Source organism: Panthera onca, chromosome C1 (genome assembly GCF_046562875.1).
Source record: "Panthera onca isolate mPanOnc1 chromosome C1, mPanOnc1 haplotype 2, whole genome shotgun sequence".
In the NCBI taxonomy this organism is placed as follows: Eukaryota; Metazoa; Chordata; class Mammalia; order Carnivora; family Felidae; genus Panthera; species Panthera onca.
The window spans coordinates 51,365,167-51,387,541 of NC_138346.1; the positions used below are offsets into that span (position 1 = coordinate 51,365,167).

The window sequence follows — 22,375 nt, forward strand, 5'->3', positions numbered from 1 at the left end:
CAACTGTATTTAAGGTGATAGGAGATGGGACAAAAAGCTTAGAGGTGCCTAGATGTCTACAAAGGCCATATAGTTCTATTCTAGAACCAATGAGTGGTTTGGAAATAACCCTCTAATTATTACTGAAAAGCCTACTATTCTATATTTTCCTGACAGTCTGAATGGAGATACTGTACAACTTCCCTAACAGCTCACTTGCTCCAAATACTGTTTTAACAAAGCTTTAGTCTACAATGATGGGGTAATATTAACAAAAGTGTTAGCTTCACTGGGGAAATAATAATAAATAATACAGCACAAAATGAAAAACTATTTAAAAAAAATTTAGGGGCCCCTGGGTGGCTCAGTTGGTTAAATGTCCAACTCTTGATCTTGGCCCAGGTCATGACCTCACGGTTCAAGAGATTAAGCCCTGCATCAGGCTCTGCCATGACAGCATGGGGCCTGCTTGGGATTCTTTCTCTTCTTCTCTGCCCCTCCCTCACTTGCTCGCTGTTTCAAAATAATGATTTAAATTACCTCTACAATTGACAATACTACAAATTAAATTAATTTAAAATACCTCTATGAATTCCAAGATCTGTTCAGCAGAGTGATGTCCTTCATATTCATGAACGTTGGACTGGTTGAATACCACTGTTGTTGGATAAGCCTGAATGTTATACTGTTAGGAATGAGAATACAAATGAAAGATTTTATGCATTTTACCTATTGGTTTCAAATTCATAACCAGCTTGCTTTTAAGTAACAACATTTAAAAAGTCCATTGCTAAATTGCTGGGTTATTGCAAAATTTTAGCCTGGCCAAATTTGGCAAAGAAAATGGATTTACAGTTGCACTGATAAATTACCCTTTTTATAGCTACTCCATTAGCCACAGAATCCACGGGCAATGAAACACTGAAAAGTGAGCAAGGCTAATTATGAGTGTGGGCCCTTTTTACTCTCCTGAACCAAGAGGATAAGGCTGTAAAGAGTAGGCTAATCTCTGGCTTGAGTTTTTGAAACCATAATACTCCAATTTGTCTAGAAGAAAATAAAGGAAACAAAGGAGCAAGGATAATAATGTGTATACAACCATATTTTAAGGAATTGTGACTCATTTCCTAAGAATATGGCCATCTTTTATTCATCATTCAAGGTAGTTTTTATAGTACAAAATACTGTTAAGTTCCTCCTCAGAGTAACATCAACACTGGCCCAGGAAGCATTTCTTCGAAGTTTTAACTTTTCTAAAAGTTAACAAGGCTATCTTGTGAATTTACTATAGCTAAACTTTGCATCCTTAAAGTTGATAAGCACTCAGTAGAAAATTGGAATTTTCTGAAATTGACTAGGATTCAAAAATAATTTTAGGAAAAACAATGGAAATATTTATCAAAATTTGTAAAATGAGTGTAAATTCAAATAACTCAGATATAATTGTTGTTTTGTTAATCTACTTAGTGATTGATTAGCATGTGTTGGGAATCTTTTTAGCACTTAAACATGTAGTTTCTAGTCTATTCTTCACAACAACTAATTACTCATTAGTGAGTAATGACCCTTGGCCTCTACTGCAGGTGAATTTGACACCACAGTTTTAAATCCTTACATTTTACTCAATTATCTAAAGAATATTTAATAGTTTAGATAAAAAGAAAAACTAGAAGAATTCAAATTAAGATAATTATTGTTTATCACATTAAGTTTGTGTCTTGCTTAGCATCTTTTCAAAGTCACATATAAGACATTCAAAACCAAAGGCCTTATTGTTTAAACATAGTTCAGTTAAATTTCAAACAGAATGAAGAGAGAAATCATCTAACAAATACCCACACATCCCCTTCCCTATATTTAAGGAAGATTAACTTCTTTATCACACTGGTATTACTAGGTCTTTTTTCTTGATCCTATTTGCTTTCCTTCATGAAAGTAGGAGCAATTGATGTCCTCAAATAAGTATATATCCATTCTACTGATGTTTTCCTCCTTTGCGATATGTTTATGTATCCCTGGGCAGTAGAGTAAAATGTTTGAGCACTTAAAAATTTTCTGTAATTCTGTCATACTCTGTAAGCTATTATGCACTTGTTTTTGTCACCTTACATTGTATTTTTGAGACTTACCCATGCTGGTAAAGATAGACCTAGTTTAAATGCTCTATGATATTACATTGTGTGACTGGATAATTTATCAACATACTTGTAATGTCAGATTTCTAAATTTTTGTATATTTGATGGATTGCTGTAATTTGTACTTTCCTGATGACTAGTGAAATGCAACATTTTTTATGCTGGAATTCTTTTTCTAAAAAAAAAAGTCTACAAACTTTCTTATTTTGTCTATTTAAAAAAATTGACTTGTAGCCTTGAAATATTCTGGCACTAATGCTTTATCAGTTACAAGTGCTACAAATAGTCTGTTGTCTTAACTTCATAGTGTCTTTTTCTTTGGTAATAGTTTTAATTTAATATAGTTAAAATCATTCACATTAATTTTTACCTTGTGTGTGTGGACTGAGAGATTACTCCTTACACAGATGCCATAAAGATTTCACCCTACATTAACTTCTACTATGTTTTTAAAACCTATTGTTTTCTTTTCCCTTCCCTTTCCCCCTTTTCTCTTCTTCTTTTTAAAAAAGTTTCCTCTTAAAAAATATTTAAAATACACACAAAATCAGAGAGCAATAAGTTCTCAAGTACTCTTGTAGCTACAATCATCTGCTCACCACACTTATTTCATCTATTCTCCCTTCCAACTCTACCCCTACATCAAGATTATTCTAAAGCAAATTCCAGATGATTTATCATTTCATCCATATTTCAGTATATTTAAAATATAAGGACTTTCCCTGAAATGCAACTACACTGTCATTTTAATATCTAAAAATGAACAATTCCTGATAATTATCAGATACCCTGTCAGTGTTCAAATTTCCCCTATTATTCCTTGCTCATTTTTTTGCACTTGGTTTGAGCAGCATCCAAACAAGAAGACCTAAACACTTCATTTGAAGGATATGTCTTTTGAGTCTCTTTAATCTCTTCTGCTTTTCAATGTCATCTGTCCAGTAAATTAGGTGTTTGTCCTGTAAAATCCTCTACATGCTGGGACTTGAAGAGTTCATGCCCATGGTGTCACTTAACATGTTCCTCTATCATTAGATTTCCTTAACACTGATGTCACAGCTTGATTTGATTTAGGTTTCATATACTTGTTCCAAGTATGTTTTATAAGTGGTATTATATACTTTCATCATGAGGTATATAATTTCTAGTTATTCTTGGAATGAAGAATGAATATTAATTAACCTAAGAACATATTTTTATGTATACAAAAGTTTCAAAAAGCTTGTTCATTTTTAAAATTTCTAGCTACTAACTACACTTAGAAGAGAATTATGAAGAAAACCTAGAATAAAACTATAGACTGCCAAAAGTGATATTACGTCAAAAATCATAAAGATTTTAAATACTTGAATGACCATGTATTTTATCAAATAAACAATATTTTCCCAAGTTTGATAAATAAGACCATGTCTACATTCACTCAGTTATGTTGTCTACTCATGTTTTAATCCAATCATAATTTTATATCATTTTGTTGAAATTATTTGTTCAAATAATGTTACTCTTCTAAATGTAGATATACATTTGAAAGACAGCTTTTGTCAGTATAACTTAAAAACTATTTTACAAAAATGTTGATTAGAATAACTATTTTATACTTAGCCTTACCATGTTACAGAGTCCCTCGTGAACCGTACAATCTAGTGTACCAAACTTAAGCTGACCATAAAGATGCTTTGATGCTTTTCGTAACTCTGGCAACAAAGCTCGACATGGTGGACACCACTACGGAAGAAAAAAATATTCATAAGCGCTGAGCTAAATGAAACAAAAAGCCACATTTCTGCAACAAGCAATATATGCTAGATAAATCATACTTAGTGGTAAATCGTGTGTGTGTGTGTGTGTGTATTTTATCCCTTAGAGGGGCAAGTACAATCCTGCTCTCATAGAAGCAATATGTGATAGTGGCCAAAATTGAGTAACACAATTCTAGTGTTCAAGATTATATAGCAAATGTCTTTTTGCTGTGACAAGAGAAAATTTGAAACACTGACATTTGACAGATAAAAATAACTTACTGGTGCAAAAAAATCAACAAGCCATGGTTCCTTGTCATTGGCAGGAAAATTTTGAGGTCCAAGTGTGGTAACATGAGAATTAACACTTTCTTTGGCAAAGGCAAGTATATCATATAGAATCTTCTTTCCTTTGAAAGCGAATAAGAGAAAAATTAAAATTCACGTACCGCCTTTCTATCCATAGAAACATTTCAAAGTTTTTAGACTTAAAATATTAAAGAAAGGAAGATAAACTTATTGACCAAATTGATTTTGGTGAGGTTTCATCCTCAAAGGCAGAGTAATCACTTCATTGCAATATTTGTTGTGTTCTTTAAAAAAAAAAATTCTTTTAATGTTTATATATTTTTGAGAGAGAGAGAGACAGAACACAAGTGGGGGAGAGGCAGAGAAAGAGAGAGACCCAATCCGAAGCAGGGTCTGAGCTATCAGCACAGAGCCCAACATGAGGCTTGAACTCACAAACTGTGAGATCATGACCTGAGCTGAAGTCAGATGCTTAACCGGGGCCACCCAGGTGCCCCTATTTGTGTTCTTTATGCTTACCCGAGCTATTACTGTTGCCTAATTACTAAACCTGTTTCTTCCAACTCAACCTCCCTTACAAATTCAAAACCTGTATTACCAACTGCCCAGTGAAGATATTTACATGGATGTCATGTAAACATTTAAAATATATTAAAATCGGAGTTATTCCCCCCCAAACTTGCTCCTTTTCTCACCTTCCCTATGTTGGCATTGGCATAATCATCCACCAGGTGCCTAAGATTTCCCAGAGTGATACTCGCCTTCTTTCTTTGCTGGTGTACCATGGACCAAGACCAATTAGACTAGTGCCTAAATTCCGTCTTGCCTATTACAATAACCAAGCTGGTCTTTGTGTACTATCTTTCGTAACTAATCCATTTTTTCATTGCTACCACAGTTAATTTACAAAAACATTTGTCTGATTACACTATTCCTTGCTTAAAGGACTTTGATGATTTACTATTGCCTAAAGAATATACTCTTTGGTTTGACAAATAATGATTTTCTCAATTAGCACTTGGTCCATTTTCCCATGTGCCCTTTGACTTATTCACTTAATAGGCAATATTAAGTCAAATACCTATTATGTGTCATCCTTGTTTTAAATGTCATAGGGCATGCAAGAATAAAGATACAATCCTCAGAGAATTCACAGCACAGAAGAAATATTTTCACAATTATTTAAATACAATTATAAATGATACCACATTCTCCTTTTTTCTTACTCTGTAGCTGCAGCTTCTTGAACTGGTTTACACATTCCTCTATCTTTGATCATCCTTAGGGCCCTGATCTTGTCTCTCTACTCACCCTTCCACAAGCTCATTCTCACTGAAGGCTTCAACTATCGTTGATATGATGATTATTTACATCTACCTTTTTCAGCCCAAATTCCTCTCCTGAGGCCTAGGCCTACATTCAACTACAGATTGGGGATGTCTACTCCCTATCAACTCCTCCCCTCAGTGTTCTCCTCTTCACTCAATGGTACAGTCACTCAATTGCCAAGTGAATGTCAGAAACTTGGGCTTCTTTCTCTTACTTCCCCACATCTAAACAATTGTCAAGTTATACTGACTTTATATATAAATACTGACTTTGTATTTAAAGGTTGGTCTAAGTCCCTTCAACCACATTACCATTATTTAGATAAGGCAGCCGTCTTCTCTTAGATGAATGACTGTATCAGGTTTCTATCTGCCTTCCCTTCCTCTAATTGTGCTTCTATCCATTCTAGGTGGCCAGTTGCTTTCCTAAAATGTAACACTAGTTAAATCATATGTCTGCATAAATCTGAGAGCATTTGCTTTGCCCTCAGGATAAAGTCCAAATTCCTTTGCCTGACAGATGATACAGAATTTGGAACTCTGAGGCCTTCTCCAGCCTCAAGTCTCAATCCTTTCAAACACTCAAAATTCCATCTTGAAATCCTCCTTTCTAAGAATGGATGAGGCTCTCTCTTATCTCAGAGTCTAAGAGAACTTGTGCTGGTTCCTGTGCTTGGAACATGCTTGCTACTCTTCATTTGGTCAACCATCACTTACACTTTAGATCTTGGCAAAGAGATTGCTTTCTCTTACCTCAGAAGATTGTTCCTCCTAAGTGTAACCCATACTTAGCTCTGGTGGTGGCCAGTCTCCAAGGCAGTCCTCAGTGACTATTACCTCATGTACTCACACCATTGTCGTACGTGTTGTACCAGGGTACAACAAATGGTGGATATGATGGTGTGTCCTGTCTGACATTAGATTACATAATAGATATTGCTGTTACGTCTGTGTATCTCTCTCTGATCATTATTCTGGGAGAAGCCAGCTGTCATTCTGTGAGCAGCCCTACAGAGAGATCCAAGTGATAAGGAACTGAGGCTTTTGGTTGACAGCCAGCAAGGAACTAAGTCTTGAAGCTAGCTGTGCCAGGAGCTAACCCTCCCCCCATAAGTATGACCACAGCAGCTACGGCTGGGTCTCTCACCTAGTCCACCAGCATACCCGCAGCAAATGTGGCTCAGCCCAACAGAAGGGCACACACAGCCACACAGGGGACACCCCCCTTGAATACCTGGCTCTGGTGGCCAGGAGGGATTGGGCTTCTGGGCCCAACAAGACACTCTCTACAGAAGGCCACTCCTTCTAGACCAGATATAACTGATCTACCTAAAACACAAAAACAAACATGAAGAATCAGGCCAAATGAGGAGACAGAGAGAGATAAAGTAGTCATAGAAATATTTAGTAGTTTAGTGGAAGAAAAATCTGAAAAATGCCCATAGTTGAAATGCTACATTTGGCACACTAGAAACGAAAACTATAGGTGTTGTTTACTTTGTTCACAAGACCCTTAAAGTCTGCACTAACCTGATATGTCACCAGCATTCTTGCTCAAACACTAAAATAGCAGAAAAAAGTGAATTATTTTATTTTTTTAATGTTTATTTTTGAGAGACAGAGCACATGTGCGTGTGTGAGAGAGAGCGAGCATGAGTGGGGGAGGGGCAGAGAGAGAGATAGAGACAGAATCTGAAGCAGGCTCCAGGCTCTGAGCTGTCAGCACAGTGTCCGACACGGAGCTTGAACCCACAAGCTATCAGATCATGGCCTGAGCCGAAGTCGAAAGCTTACCTGACTGAGACACCCAGGCACCCAAAAGTGAATAATTTTAAAAAGAAGAGTAAAGAGAATAAAGCAACTAAATATAATTCAAAATATCTTTCTCCAAAAGAAACCTATTTTCTAATAAAAGCAAAGTTATTTACAGTGAGTACGTTTATACAAAGCAAGGTAAAAAGAACCACAAAAGACCCCAAAGAGCCAAAGCAATCTTGAGAAAGAAGAACAAAGCTAGAGGTATCATGGTCCCTCATTTCAAGATACACTACAAAGCTGCCGTAAACAAAGCAGTATGATACTGGCACAAAAACATACACTTAGTTCAAAGAAACAGAATAGAGAGCCCAGAAATAAACCCATGCTTGTATGGTCAATCTCTGAAAAAGGAGGTAAGAATATACAATGGAGAAAAGACAAGTCTCCTCAGTAAGTGGTGCTGGGAAAACTGGACAGCTACATGCAAAAGAATAAAACTCAACCACTCTCTTACACCATACACAAAAATAAGTTCAAAATGGATCAAAGACCTAAATGGGAAACCGGAAACCATGGAAGTCCTAGAAGGAAACGTAAGTGGTAATCTCCAACATTACCTTAGCAACAATTTTTCTAGACCTGTCTACTAGGCAAGAAAAACAAAAGCAAAAACTATTAGGACTACACCAAAATAAAAAGCTTTTGCACAGTGAAGGAATAAAAAAAAAAAAAAAAAAAAAAAGCCAAGCTACTGAATGGGAGAAGAGATTTTCAAATAACATACTTAATAAAGGGTTAATATCCAGATTATATAAAGAACTCCTACAACTCTACACACACACACACAATCCAATTAAAAATGGGCAGAGGACCTGAAGAGACATTTTTCCAAAGAAGACACATTTTTCCAAAGAAGACACATACATAAATGGACAACAAACCAATGAAATGATGCTCAACATCATTAATCATCAGAGAAAGCAAATCAAAACCATGATGAGATATCACCTTACACCTGTCAGAACAACTAATACCAAAAAGCAAGAAATAGAGTTGGCAAGGATGTGGAGAAAAAAGAACTGGTAGGCAAACAGTATAGAGGTGGAAAACAGTATAGAGGTTCCTCAAAAAATTAGAAATAAAAATGCCATACAATCCAGTAATTCTACTGTTATTTACCCAGAGAAAACAAAAACACTAATTTGTTTTTTTTTTTTTTTCAAAATTTGAAAAGATATATGCACCCCATGCTCACTGCAGCATTATTTACAATAGCCAAGATATGGAAGCAACACAAGTGTACATCAATAGATGGGTAAGAGGATGTGTATATACACACAGACAACACACACACAAATGGAATATGATTACTCATTGATGAAAAAGAAGGAGATCTTGCCATTTGTGACAACACAGATGAACCTAAAATGAATGATGCTAAGTGAAATAAGTTTGAGAAGACAAATACCATATGATTTTACTTTTGTGGAATCTAAAAAACAAAACAAAGTAGAAACAGACTCATAGACACAAAGAACTGGTGATTACCAGAGGGGAGATAATTGGAGGGATGGGTGAATTGGAGTGGGGGCTAGACTTCCTGCTCTGGAATTAAGTAAGTCATGGAGTACAGAGCAGGGAATATAGTCAAAGGTATTATTAATACTACCATACAGTGACAGATGAGAACTACACTTGTGGTGAGCACAGCATAACGTACATAGTTGTGGAATCACTGTTGTATACCGGAAAGTAATGCAATACTGTGTGTCAACTACATTTCAGTTAAAAAATAATTAAAGAGGTAGAAAGTACAAATAAAAAATTATTTGAAAATACATACACATTTTTATCATTTTTCCCTTCTTACCATGATGAATTTCATATTCTTTGGTTCCTTGTCCTTTAAATACTGCTAGACATGGCTGAAACACATAGAGATTACTACAGATGTCTGGTGCAGAGGAACAGTCAAACTTGCCAACCTAAAGGAGAAAATTTAATTTGATGAAAACAAAATCTTATATATTCATTTTTTAAATATTCATAAAGAAATGCCATTGCTCTAACAGTTTCTAAACAGAAGTTAACTGGCCATGAAAATAAGAGATAGAAATAATTTACAATGAACACTGAAACTAAGTTTAGTGAAGGAAAAACAAAGCCTCCTAGAGAGTTCAAAAACTTGAGAGAAAATATTCTAGAAAACATGAAGTTGCTTAAGACATCCACTCTTCTGATAATGCAGAAGACACTTATATAATCTTGGAGTGGGAGAGATAGAAAACTTTTTAAGACCTCAAAAGCAGAAATAAGAGAAAGGTTGACAATTTCATACAGTGTGAAAGAAAATTGCATAAAGAATACTAACAGGCAAATGATAAACCATGAAAAAATATTTGCAAGATTTTAGAGGATCCACTAAGAAATAAAAAGATAAATCTCCTTTCAGAAGAAAGAAAACAGGCCAGAGACAGAGAGAAAATAGAAAAATTATGATTTGTTAATAATCACAAAAGATTTTTTCAACCTCACTAGAAAGCAAATAAATGAAAATGAATATTATTAATATATCACTTTTGGCCTATAAGAATGGTGATTACAAAAAATGATACTATCATGATTGGCACAGGTGTGGAGAAATGGCTACTCACATATTGCCAGTAAGAATACAAAACGATATAAACATTATGGAGGACACTGGTAATGAGGACAATTAAAAAAAAAAAATCTTGATTAAGAAAATTCCTCATACTGCATTTTTACGGTATGTATTTTTGACATAAAATAGAAAAAACATAAGATGGATCTGTTAAACAATTATGGTGTAATCATATAGTGAAATACTACCTAGTCTTTAGGGATGATGGTATCTATATGAAGATAAATATAGGTATTTATTATCGTATCTATATTCATCATCAAATATCTATATTTATCATCATATATATTTAAATATGATATTTATCATCTATTTAGCATAGATTAAATATCTAAATATATTTACCATCATATATATTTAATAATATATATATTGATCACCATCCCTAAAGGCTAAATTTATATATATACACACACACACACACACACACACACACACACACACATATACATATAAATATATACATATGCATATAAGAAAAGCATAAGGGACCTTATAAGGCATTTAAGAAAATACATGACATTGTCAAATGGAAAATTCTACAAAAGAGAATATAGTAGTTCCTCTCTTATCAGTGGTTTTACTTTCTGTCGTTTCAGTTTCCATTTGTCCAACTGTAGTCCAGAACACAGGATTCTCTTCTAAAGCACTGTCAGGTCGGGAGTAACTTAACAACACACCATGGTGCTTACATTATTCACCTCACTTCATTTCATCATGTAAGCACTTTACGGTTTCATATCAATTCACAAGGGAGAGTACAGTACAGTAAGATATTTTGAGAGAGAGCCCATATTCACATAACTTTTATTTTAATTATCCATTTTATTATTATTGTTAATCTCTTACTGCACCTAATTTATGAATGAAACTTTATTATAGGTATGTATGTATAGGAAAAAACATAATATATACAGGGTTTGGTACTCTCTGTGGTTTCAGGCATCCACTCGGGATCTTAGAACATATCTCCTGCAGATAAAGGAGGGACTACTGTAATAGTGAATCCATTTTTATTTAAAAAGTTCATATATAAATTGACATGTATGTCTATCACAATGGCCATTACAATATGTATGTATGTGCACATATATCCCTATGCCCACATACTACAACATATGCAGAAAAAGTCTGAGAGGTTACACAGTAAATTTTGTAGGAGAGCCATTAATAGTAGTGAGAATATGGGTAATTTTTAAATATTTGTTTTAATTCATTTTGTTCTTTATATATCCTAATTTTTAAACTATGATTACAAATTAAAGAAATACAAATTTTACTTTATTTTTTAAAAATGTTTATTTATTTTGAGAGAGTGCATGCGTGCATGAGAGGGGGAGGGGCAGAAAGCAAGGGAGAGGATCCTAGGCAGGCTCTGCGCTAGTGCAGAGCCTGACACGGGGCCCGAATTCCTGAACCATGAGATCACGACCTGAGCGGAAATCAAGAGTCAGATGCTTAGCCGACTGAGCCCCTCTGATGCCCCAAGAAACAAGAATTGTAAAAAGGAGAAGACATTCTTCTATAGTATGCATTTCAGAAAAACTTTCTGATACAGATATATCACATGCCAACTATCCAAGAGAAATGAAAGTTAACTGCTTTTAGATATCGCTGTTGGTTTTTAACAGAAAAACAAAACTACAAAAGAAGAACAAAAGCATTTAGGAGTTTCTTAACCTAGAATCTCAAATAAACATTTTTACGTTCCTTAAAATATAACTTTATATATTAAATTAGTAGGAAAGCACACTAGCAGAAGGCTAGGCAGAATACATTTTCCTTACTTGAATATGTTCACTTTTAAGTAGAGTTTTTAGTTTCTTCAACTCAGGATCGTTTGAATTTTCATGTTTTCCAAAATTAAAAAATAAGAGCCACCGATGATGAGCCAATCGATCCTTAGAAGTGATAAAAAGGGGGGAAAAAGTGAAAAATAATGTCAGAGTCAAGAAATTCTAAGGGTTCTAATCTTTATTTCTTTGACCTAAATTTTAGCCACCTACCCATTACTTCAAAATACTGTCTAAAATTCAGACCCATTTATGCTTATTGTGTATTTCTTTGCAATAATGCAATGTAAATCAATCCTCTACTAAAGAAGATAAAAATCACTAAGTTATAAAATCTTAAAGCAGACAATTGTACCAAAAAATGTATCTAATTTTAATGATATATAGCTAAAAATTTGGGGGTAGGGAAGTAAACTATTTTTAGGCTTAGCAGTTTGGTAGGGATACGACTTGGAAGGCTCTGGGATCAAGAAGTAGAAAAAAAAAGTTGATTCTACTGCAAACTGAGTATTGCTAAAGCTGCTTAACTCTCAGTGAACAATATAAATAGTTCTATAAGCAAGAACATAAAATTCCAAAACAGATCCACAGCTGCTTTGTGATAAAAAATCTTGACTTTTCTGACACTCCTGCTGAAAGACGTCATTCAGGACTGGTTAAGTTTTCCTGAACTCTACACCCACCATGAAGTTGCAACTCCAGCAATTAGAGTTTAATATAGAATAACTGATATGTATATGAAATCCTTTGAAACTGCTACTTTCTGTCTAGTGATGAATGAGACAAATGCTGATTTTAAAATGTTAACATGTGAAATGCTACCAACATTTACTACCATTTATCATTATTAATAGAAACATTACCTCTAGTGTATTTGCCGAAAGTAGTTCAAAATCTGGAAGATTATGCATTATTTCCAAATATATTTCTTTAGCATCCAGTGAATGAAGGAACTAAAATAAAAGAATTATACTGTAATCTTTTTAATCAACACCCATTTATTTTAGTGTCCTTTTTTAGAGAACTCTTTAAAAAAAAAATCACAAAAGTTAAAGTTTTTAAGCTATTTATTCTAAATGTTGTATTTTTAAAAAAGTGTACCATAGTTTGCCAATCATTAAAAAGCTGTGTAACTGGGCTGTTTCTTAAAAACACTGATGTAAAATTACATTATATGGAATTTTCTGTTAATTGTGGTGCGCATTCTATAATAATCCTCATGATAATGTGGAGTAACCTCTGAATTACTGGGGAAAAACTGTATCATGTTCAGATTAATTTTAACGCTTAATCATGTCTTGTGGAAGGCCAATGCTTTATAAACTTTACAACTCAAGTACTACTTGAAAGATCTGAAACTCCAGTACAAACTTGTTGGAACTACCATGGTGTTCAGAGCTTAACTGTGCTCAACATGGGAGTAACCATTTGGATAGAAATGACGAGTATAACATAATAGAAAATGGTTTTTTCTAAGTTTCTTTCCTTAAAGCTTGTTTTTCTTTTCTTAGATTTTTAGCATATTGTTAAAGATCTATATGAAATATTTTCTGTTACCAAAGGGCTTACAAGGCCCAAACAAAACTTTCATGCCATGATACTACAGTTCATTGACATCAGTCACATTTATTAGGAAGGTTTTACTAAAAATACTCCTATAGCAGCTTATATAAATATGTAAGTGACTAATCCAATAGAATCTCATTATAAACCTGTTTGTTGTAGAGTAAAACGTGGTACTTACATTTATAAAGGATATTGTCTAACCTCTGAATTTCTCCCTTCCTCCCTCCCCTCCCTCTTAAAAAAGTTCTTTATTCATTATACACAGAACATGTCCCCTATAAAATATACACATAAATCACTTTTAAAAAGTGTCATTTGGTGACCATTTTCTCAATTACAGAACACACTACATCAGTTGGGACAATAGCTCTGTCTGCCTCAAAATAACCTAATTATAGTACCCAAAGTCCTCTTTATATCTAATGCAAAGTTACAAACTTGTTTTTGGGATTATTTCCCAATATGTGTTTGAGGACACAAAATTAATAATTTAATATAACCTAGTATATTACAGTCACTGCACAATAAATCAGTTTATTACAAACTGAATTTTTTTCATTATTGATGGAATGCAAACAAATACTGGGTACTTTTAAATGGCAGATAACCACAAAATTACCTTTGATAATGGCATTTTGGGTTTTAGAATTACATTAGGATATGAATGGTGTAAAACACTGTTATAAATAACACATCTTAAAACAATGGGGGCCATACTGTAGTGACTCACTATACTGTGTGGACATTTATCAAATTAAGTGAATTTTCTACCCAATTACCCAGTACAATTTTGTTGACAATAAGGACTCAGTAAATAAATGTTTGCTGAATATACGGGTTAGGAAAGGGGGAAAAGATGGATGTCAAGTACTATAACTGAAATTTACCTGGGAAGGAGAGTGTTTAAAGAAGATATAAACTACATATGTCATACAAGTAAATAAACTCAGAGGCCAACAAAACAAACCACCAAGCAGAAAACACTGTTGCTAGAATACATAAGGCAAGATTTGCCAATAGTGAAAACGGAACGGTATTTAAGAGATAACCAAGAAGATGTTTATGTTAGACCATATGTTTTCTCATAGACCATATGTTTTCTCAATCAATTCACTTTGAGACAGACCACAAGCTATTTTACTTTTTTAAAAACTTGAATGCTTTTAGGAGAGACAAAGACTATTTAATTCATCACTCTCTGTTACTACAGTATTACAGTATTTCCAGAATCACTGATGTATGTCTCCTAGGGTTGCATCTGAGCTTGCAGTTTTATATCAAAAAGCAGAAAGATCTCACTAAAACATGAGATTGTGGTACTGAAGGCAAGAGCCTATGTTAAGGGAAGAGGCATGCTCATACACTGTGGCACAGTATAAATAGAAATTTTCTGTAGGGGCAATCTGGCAAAACAAAATTAAAATTGCCATGGCTATTTCATCTAAATAGGTAATTGAAGAAGTGCACAAAGATGAAAAAACATTGTTCATTACAACACTGCTTATAATCATGAAACAGTAGGTAACTTAAATATCAAGAGAGCACTGATTAAGTAGGTCACATTTAGTCAATGGATTGCTACTTAGGGATTGTTGATATGTATATATATCTCTAGCACATAGCATATAATATACATAGGCATTATATATATTGTCCACTTACATGCCAGATAATCTTCTAGGGATTTGACATATAACAGTAAAAACATCCAAATTTAAAAATGTATTGTGGGAGAAAAATAAAAATAAAAAGGTAAGATATTAGTGTATATTATAAGGTGATAAATGCTCTAATAGCAGTGGGAGTGGATTTTAGAAAGATTTTAAAGAGCCACAGATTCTCCTGACATAGGTTACAGAAGAATATGAGAAAAATAAGAATCGAGAAGGACTCCAAAGTATTTGGCCTGAATGATAATGGATGGGGTTTTTATCAACTGAGATTGGGAAAACTGTGGGTAGAGCAGATTTATGGGAGAATACTAGGAGTATAGTTATAGCCATCTAAGTTTGAGACATCAATTCATATCCCAGGGGAGATGTGGAATAATTCAGGCAGTAGGATATATATATATCTGGAGTGGAGGCCAGAGGTCTGGGCCACAGATAAAACTGGAGAGTTGTCAGCATGAAGTCATAATTCAGGTATATGTAAGTAGAGATCTGGAAGAGTATTTATCAAGATTTGATGGTGCTTGTCTGTGGGTGATTTGGTTTTAGTGAATTTTCCATCTGTCTTTATACATTTTTTTTTTAAAGATATTATTTTTAAGTAATTTCTACATGCAACGTAGAGCTTGAAGTCACAGCCCTGAGATCAAGAGTCACATGCTCCACTGACTGAGCCAGCCAGGTGCCCAGCCTGTATACATGTCTATACCCATTAATGAATTTCAGTAATGAATATGTTATTTTTGTCAACATCAAAAAAGCAGAGTTAAAATACAGAGACACAAACTTATGAAAGTTTGTCTTTTATTATTTTCTTTTGAGGTTCTTTAGGGGATCTATCCAATATCCCATTATTTATCTCAGCTTCTTGATAACTAGCTTGAACCTTGGTCTCCTCATTCATAAAATTAGGGAGGTGAACCATACTGGTGATCTCCAAACTAAGTATATACCAGAAAATCTAACAGGGTGCTTTAAAAAAAACAGATACTGACTCTGAGCCAAACCTACAAATGATCTATATTTTAACATTAGAAAATACACACTTAAATGAAAACCAATGAAAATTCATACAACCTAAGAATGTTTTCCACACTTTTGGGCTGTAAATTTTAATGGTTGATACCATTGTAAAAAATAATCCTTATAAGTAGACTTTACCATTAAACAGAATCCCAAAAGTTAAATATTTGTTCTAAATAATTAAACATTATAAATGGACTCGTTTCCTTGTTTACAAAATGGTGTATTATGTTTGAATGTGTGTGCTCACCTATATGTAAAGAAATTAAAGTAATTCATACCAAAACACTGCTTTTCTCTTTGTTATTTAATGTGGCGCCAGGAGGAAAATAGGCAGTAGTACTTGTCGTAATATCCAAACTTTTACAAAGGTTGTCCTGGGTGGTACAGTCCATCCATCCTATGTTAACAAGACCATCCTACAATGCAAAGCAACAAAAAATAGGTCGCATGTAAGTAAAAGAGAAAGTTCGAGGGATTTAGCTTTATTTAGAAAGCCCCAACTTTTGTACTGTAAATTTAAAACTTTTAAAAAACTTTACTTGGAATATAAATGATGCAGATTGGAGTAACATGATTAATAAAGTTGGTCTAGTAGATAAAAAAATTATACCTAATAGACACAGAAAACATATTGAGCACACACAGATCTTTCACAAATTTCCTGACAAACTCCCAGGCAGCAAAGGGAACTTCAGTAGTGTTACAGTATCAACAACACACATATTATGTCCTCAACCATAGCATGATGAGAGCTAAATATGCAACAAAATAACAAAACATAACAGTACAAAAAAAAATTGGGAGATGATACGAACACTAAATATAAACTCCTTTGTTTAAAGAAGAATTCATAACTAAATTACAGAATATTCAAAGTGAATAAAAGCACCAAAATTCTAGTTAGGAAGTTTTATAGCTATGAATACACTTATCAAAAAACAAAATTTATAAATAAGTGAGTTAAATGTTCAAGCAACTACAAAGAAATATTTGGAATCAATTTTTAAATGTCTTTCTTAACATGGCCATATAGTTTTGCAAAATAGCTGATGCTTACCAACATGCCACTGAGCCTGAGTCGTGTCTGTGAAGTTAAACAATCTAGGGAGGAAAAAAAAATTATGACATAATTTTAGCTTTATTAAGTCTATACTTCCTTTTGACTTTCCTCCCACAAACTACCATGTTGATTCTAAGGCAACTGACTGGACTCCAATGGTAAGAATGACACATTTACTAAGTTTCATACTACACATGTGCATATACACACACACACAAGCACACATGTGCATACGCACTCTCACACATTTTTCCATTCTCTCCTGTTAATTTCCTAAGGTTTCTAGTTAAAGAGAATCGCTTTTGGATCTTACTCTCAAATCTGCTCCTATCAACAATCCCCTTTATCGAAGAGATCTCATGATTTTGGGGAACTAAAATGTCACAAATCTATATGATAAAAACATATAAAGAACCTTTAAAATATAACAGTCTTTTATTTATTTAATTTTAATTACAGTAGTTAACACACAGTGTTAATTTCAGGTGTACAATATAGGGATTAAACAATTAGTGTTTATCATGGTGTACTAAAGTGGTTGTTTTCTCAACACTATTTGTTGAAGGGACTGTCTTTTTCCCATGTATATTCTTGCCTCCTTTGTCACAGACTGAGCATATAAGCATGGGTTTATTTCTGGGTTCTCTATTCTGTTCCATTGACCTATGTGTCTTTTTTGGCGCCAATACTACATTGTTCTGATTATTACAGCTTTGCAGTATATCCTGAAATCTGGGATTGTGATACCTCCAGTTTTGTTCTTTTTCAATATTGCTTTGGCTATTTGGGGTCTTTTGTGGTTCCATACAAACTTTAGGATTATGTGTTCTACTGTGAAAAATGCTGTTGGTATTTTGAGAGGGATGGCATTAAATTTTCAGATTGATTTGGATAGCATAGGAGATTTTAACCACATTTGTTCTTATAATCCATGTGCATGGAATATCTTTCCATTTGCTTGTATCATCTTCAGTTTCTTTCATCAGTGTTTTATAGTTTTCAGAGTACAGGTCTTCCCTTAGTTGAGGGAACTAAACTTAGTTCCCTCCTCCTTAGTTGAGATTATTCTTAGGTTTTTTTGTTTTTTTTTTTTTTTGGTTTTTTTTTTTTTTTTGGTGCAATTCTAAATTCTTAATTTCTCTTCCTGTGGCTTCATTATTAGTGTATAAAAATGCAACAGATTTCTGTATACTAATTTTGTATCCTGTGACTTACTGAATTTATTGATCAGTTCTAATAGTTTTTTGGTAGAGTCTTTAGGGTTTTCTATATATAGTATCATATCATCTGCAAACAGTGAAAGTTTTACTTCTTTCTTACCGATGTGGATGCCTTTCATCTCTTTTTCTTGTCTGACTGCTGTGGCTATGACTTCTACTAGTATGTTGAATAAAAGTGGTGAGGGGACATCCTTGTCTTGTCCCTGATCTTAGAGGAAAAGCTCTCAGTTTGTCATCATTGAGTGTGATGTTAGCTGTAGGTTTTTTGTATATGACCTTTATTATGTTAAGGTATGTTCCTTCTAAACCTACTTTGTTGAGAGTTTTTATCATGAATGGATGTTGTACTTTGTGAAATGCTTTTTATGTACCTACTGAAATGATCATATCTTTATCTTTTCTCTTGCTGATGTAATGTATCACACTGATTGATTTGCTAATGTTGAACCATTCTTGCATCCCAGGAATAAATCCCACTTGATCATGGTGAATGTTTTTTTTTTTAGTGTACTGTTGGACTCGATTTGCTAATATTTTGTTGAAGATTTTTGCATCTATGTTTATCAGAGAGATTGGCCTGTAGTTCTCTTTTTCTGTAGGGTCTTTTGGTTTTGGTATCAGGATAATGCTAATCTCACAAAAGGAATATAGAAGCTTTCCTTCCTAAAATATTATACAATCTTAAAATAACTTCTTCTTCATTTTCACGGAAGCTCTTAAAAATATGAATATTGGGGGGCACCTGGGTGGCTCGGTTGGTTGAGTGTCCGACTTCGGCTCAGGTCATGATCTCACAGTCCGTGAGTTCGAGCCCTGCGTCGGGCTCTGTGCTGACAGCTCAGAGCCTGGAGCCTGTTTCAGATTCTGTGTCTCCCTCTCTCTGTGACCCTCCCCCATTCATGCTCTGTCTCTCTCTGTCTCAAAAATAAATAAAAACGTTTAAAAAAAAAAATGAATATTGGGATACAATGAGACAGATTTAGAAGGAAACTGTAGCACCACAGAGCCTATAAAGACACGTAAAATCAATTTACCTGGGATGAAAAGTAAAAGAATATCAGAAAGTTTAAGTTTTCTTAATATGTGGAATGAACAGAAATTTCTGCATTAGGCCAAAATGGAACAAAATCCCTCACTGTTAGACTAAGGGTTATTTTTGCTTGAAGGCAATACCTTCTTAACATGGGTCTTACAGGATAGGGTGAGTGATTCATTTTAGCTGCAAGGCAATTCATTTGCAACAGAACAGTATAAAGCTGATAGGTAAAGTTTGGGTTAAAGACCCATGTTAGGATTAAACGTATAAAAACATGTTAATGAATTTTGTAACACTGGGCCAATCTCATTGTTTGAATGGAGTTTGTGGTTTGGTACATGGGGTACTGAATTTTCAAGTTAATTTACTGGTGGAAAGGTTCCTAGAAATGGAAAGTTATCATCTTCAAGTATATAATTTTATAAGGCAAACATACATACATTTTTTATATGTTAAGTATGAAGAAAAGTCCATAATACCAAAAAATTATTATTTGGGGAGGGTTACATCTGTCAACAACTACAAGTGGGGGAGGGGCAGACAGAAAGGGAGACAGAGGACCCAAAGCAGGCTCCACACTGTCAGAACAGGGCCCCGATGCAGGGCTTGAATTCACGAACTACAAGATCATGAGCTGAGCCGAAGATGGAAGGTTAATCAACTGAGCCACCCAGGCGCCCCAATGACTAATCATTTTTGCAAACTGCCAAACACATCTGTGGCTATCTGAAGGTATAATTATAATGAATGTAATTAAGCTGGAAAACTTGTCCACCAAACAAAGTTATAAATGAAACTTTAACAAATTAATAATTTTATAACAAGTGTAAAATAACAAAAAAAGGTAGATATTCAATAAATAAAAAATTATGCTCAGATATATATTATAGTTTGAAGTACTGAATAATCAATTATGGTAGCATACTTAAGACTGACACCTAGTCAAAGGGTACAAGCTTCCTGTTATAAGATTAACAAGTTCTGGGAACGTGATGTAGAACATCGTGATTATAACTAATACTACTATATTATACACTCAAAAAGTGCTAAGAAAGTAGATTTTAAATGTTCTTACCATGAAACAGAAATTGTCCTTATGTGACAGGTTGGGGATGTTAGCTAATGCTATGGTGGTAATCATTTTGCAATATACGTAGTATATCAATAGGTTGTATACCCGTAAGTTACACAATGTTATAAGGCAATTATATCTCAATAAAACTGAAGAAAAAAATATTGCCACCTAAAAATTAAGTGTTATGATTTCTTCAACATAACAAAGTAACAAGTAAAATTACCTCCTCCTTTGGAACAAAAAGTGATCAGCCAGCCAACACCAGCAGCAAAAGCAGTTTCTATGGAGTTAACAAAATTTCCTTAAAAGAAAATAAAGCAAATTACCTATTTTTTGAATTCCGGAATTCATAAAAATCCTCTTGAAGCATGTCAAATTCCTATACTAACTCTCCATTGTTTTCATCACATAAAATCTAAATTCATCATTTCATTAAGAAAGAAACTAAAAGTGGCAACCAAGGCCCCTGTGGTCTGAGCTTTGTCTGCCCATTCAGCTAGCCATGTCTCCCCCCAGGCCACTCCACTCACTGCCCGTCTTTTTGTCAGATTCATGATGAAGCACTGCCAGTTTACCAAGTTCACAGTGATCTTTAAAGGCTTCATTTCCATGGCAGGTTGGGTCTGACTTCATTCAAGAAGTCTTTTCTAACCCTTCCTCTTTTCCACATCGGAGTTTTTATGTTCTTCATGTTTCTCTAAGATTGCCTCTATCATAGTAGTTACTACATTGCGTTTTAATGGTTTTACTCATGCCTTACTTGCTAAAATAATGAGGCCCTTGAAGCAGGGATTATATATTTTATTACTGCAGCTCTAACATTTAACACGGTTTCCGAGACGTAACTTGTATTTAATGAATGACACGAACACCTTACTAGATGTGAATACTACCATTTCATGGGTACCACAGAGTAGTTAAATAATCCACCTAAAGTCACTTGATGCATCAGAAGTCTAAGATTAGAAGTCAGAGTTTTTAAACTTTCAAATTACACTGGCTGGGCAGGAAGTGATGGCCTGATGCAGTACACTTACGAGAACAATAAAACACTTCGTTAACTAGACATTCAGTTCTACTTTGAAAGTTGTTTCACCTCACATCACATCATATTCATTTCCCACATCTTAACTGTTTGTTCTATACAGATAAGATTCATTTGTTAAATGCCAATTATTTAGCAGAGGTCAGATTAAAAAACAAAATTCCCTTCTAAAAAACATGGAAAAGATACTTTAAAATTTCAATATGACCAAAATGTTAACCCTGTTACTGGAGAAAACTTAAAATACCATTTTCAAAGTATCCTTGAAAATAAAACAAATGAAGAAAATAAAATTACCTGTCCATAATTCTGTCACTGTGCTTCTAACATGCTGCATGGCAAAATTCACCAAACTTTCCTTTGATCTGTCACCATGATATTTCACTGCGGCCTATTATTTATTTTTTTTGTAAAAAGAGAAGCATCTTTTACTATTTCTTTTAAAAATTCACTGAAAGTATTACTGAATACTTTTAATTGTACATTATTTTATATACAATAAGCACTCTCTCTCAAGAGTACAACATTTATAATGGTTAAATTGTGTTAAGACAGAAACTGATGGCAAACATTTAATTTTGAAGTAAAAAAGGTCAAAGTAATGGCATTGAATGTATTCATAACATAATCCAAAATGTTTACTATGACTAGAGCCTAGGTAGATGGCACCTAAAATAGGATTTAAAAACCAAAACATTCTACAAAACGACATAGTGGTTTTTCACTAGTATTTTTATCATTAAGGTTCCAAATGAAAAAATGCCAACTTTACCCCTTACCATTCCAGACCTAAACATGAAGAGGCTGGGATAACTGTTGACTCCTTTCATTCGGCAAAGCATTCTATCATCGCCACAGTTAACAGCACCGATTCGAAGTAATCCATCTACTTCTTTAGCAAAGTCTCTCCACTATGAGAAAAAATGAACAAGTATTTCTCTGATAAGATAATCTGTCTTTGCTTGAACACTCT

General features: G+C 34.0%; 1 protein-coding gene across 2 annotated transcripts in view; it reads right to left on the bottom strand.

Moving 5' to 3' along the window:
• DNAJC10 (DnaJ heat shock protein family (Hsp40) member C10) overlaps positions 1-22,375 on the bottom strand; it is a 52,177-nt gene that overhangs the window by 11,068 nt on the left and 18,734 nt on the right. For both annotated transcript variants that reach the window (XM_060622110.3, XM_060622111.3), the window contains exons 6-16: positions 22,182-22,313; positions 21,700-21,793; positions 20,581-20,658; positions 17,024-17,067; positions 16,245-16,382; positions 12,568-12,657; positions 11,699-11,812; positions 9,120-9,234; positions 4,137-4,264; positions 3,724-3,840; positions 563-664 (exon numbers count right to left, since the gene is read on the bottom strand). In XM_060622110.3, the coding sequence (XP_060478093.1) occupies positions 563-664; positions 3,724-3,840; positions 4,137-4,264; positions 9,120-9,234; positions 11,699-11,812; positions 12,568-12,657; positions 16,245-16,382; positions 17,024-17,067; positions 20,581-20,658; positions 21,700-21,793; positions 22,182-22,313 (1,152 nt within the window). The remainder of the gene's footprint in view (positions 1-562; positions 665-3,723; positions 3,841-4,136; positions 4,265-9,119; positions 9,235-11,698; positions 11,813-12,567; positions 12,658-16,244; positions 16,383-17,023; positions 17,068-20,580; positions 20,659-21,699; positions 21,794-22,181; positions 22,314-22,375) is intronic.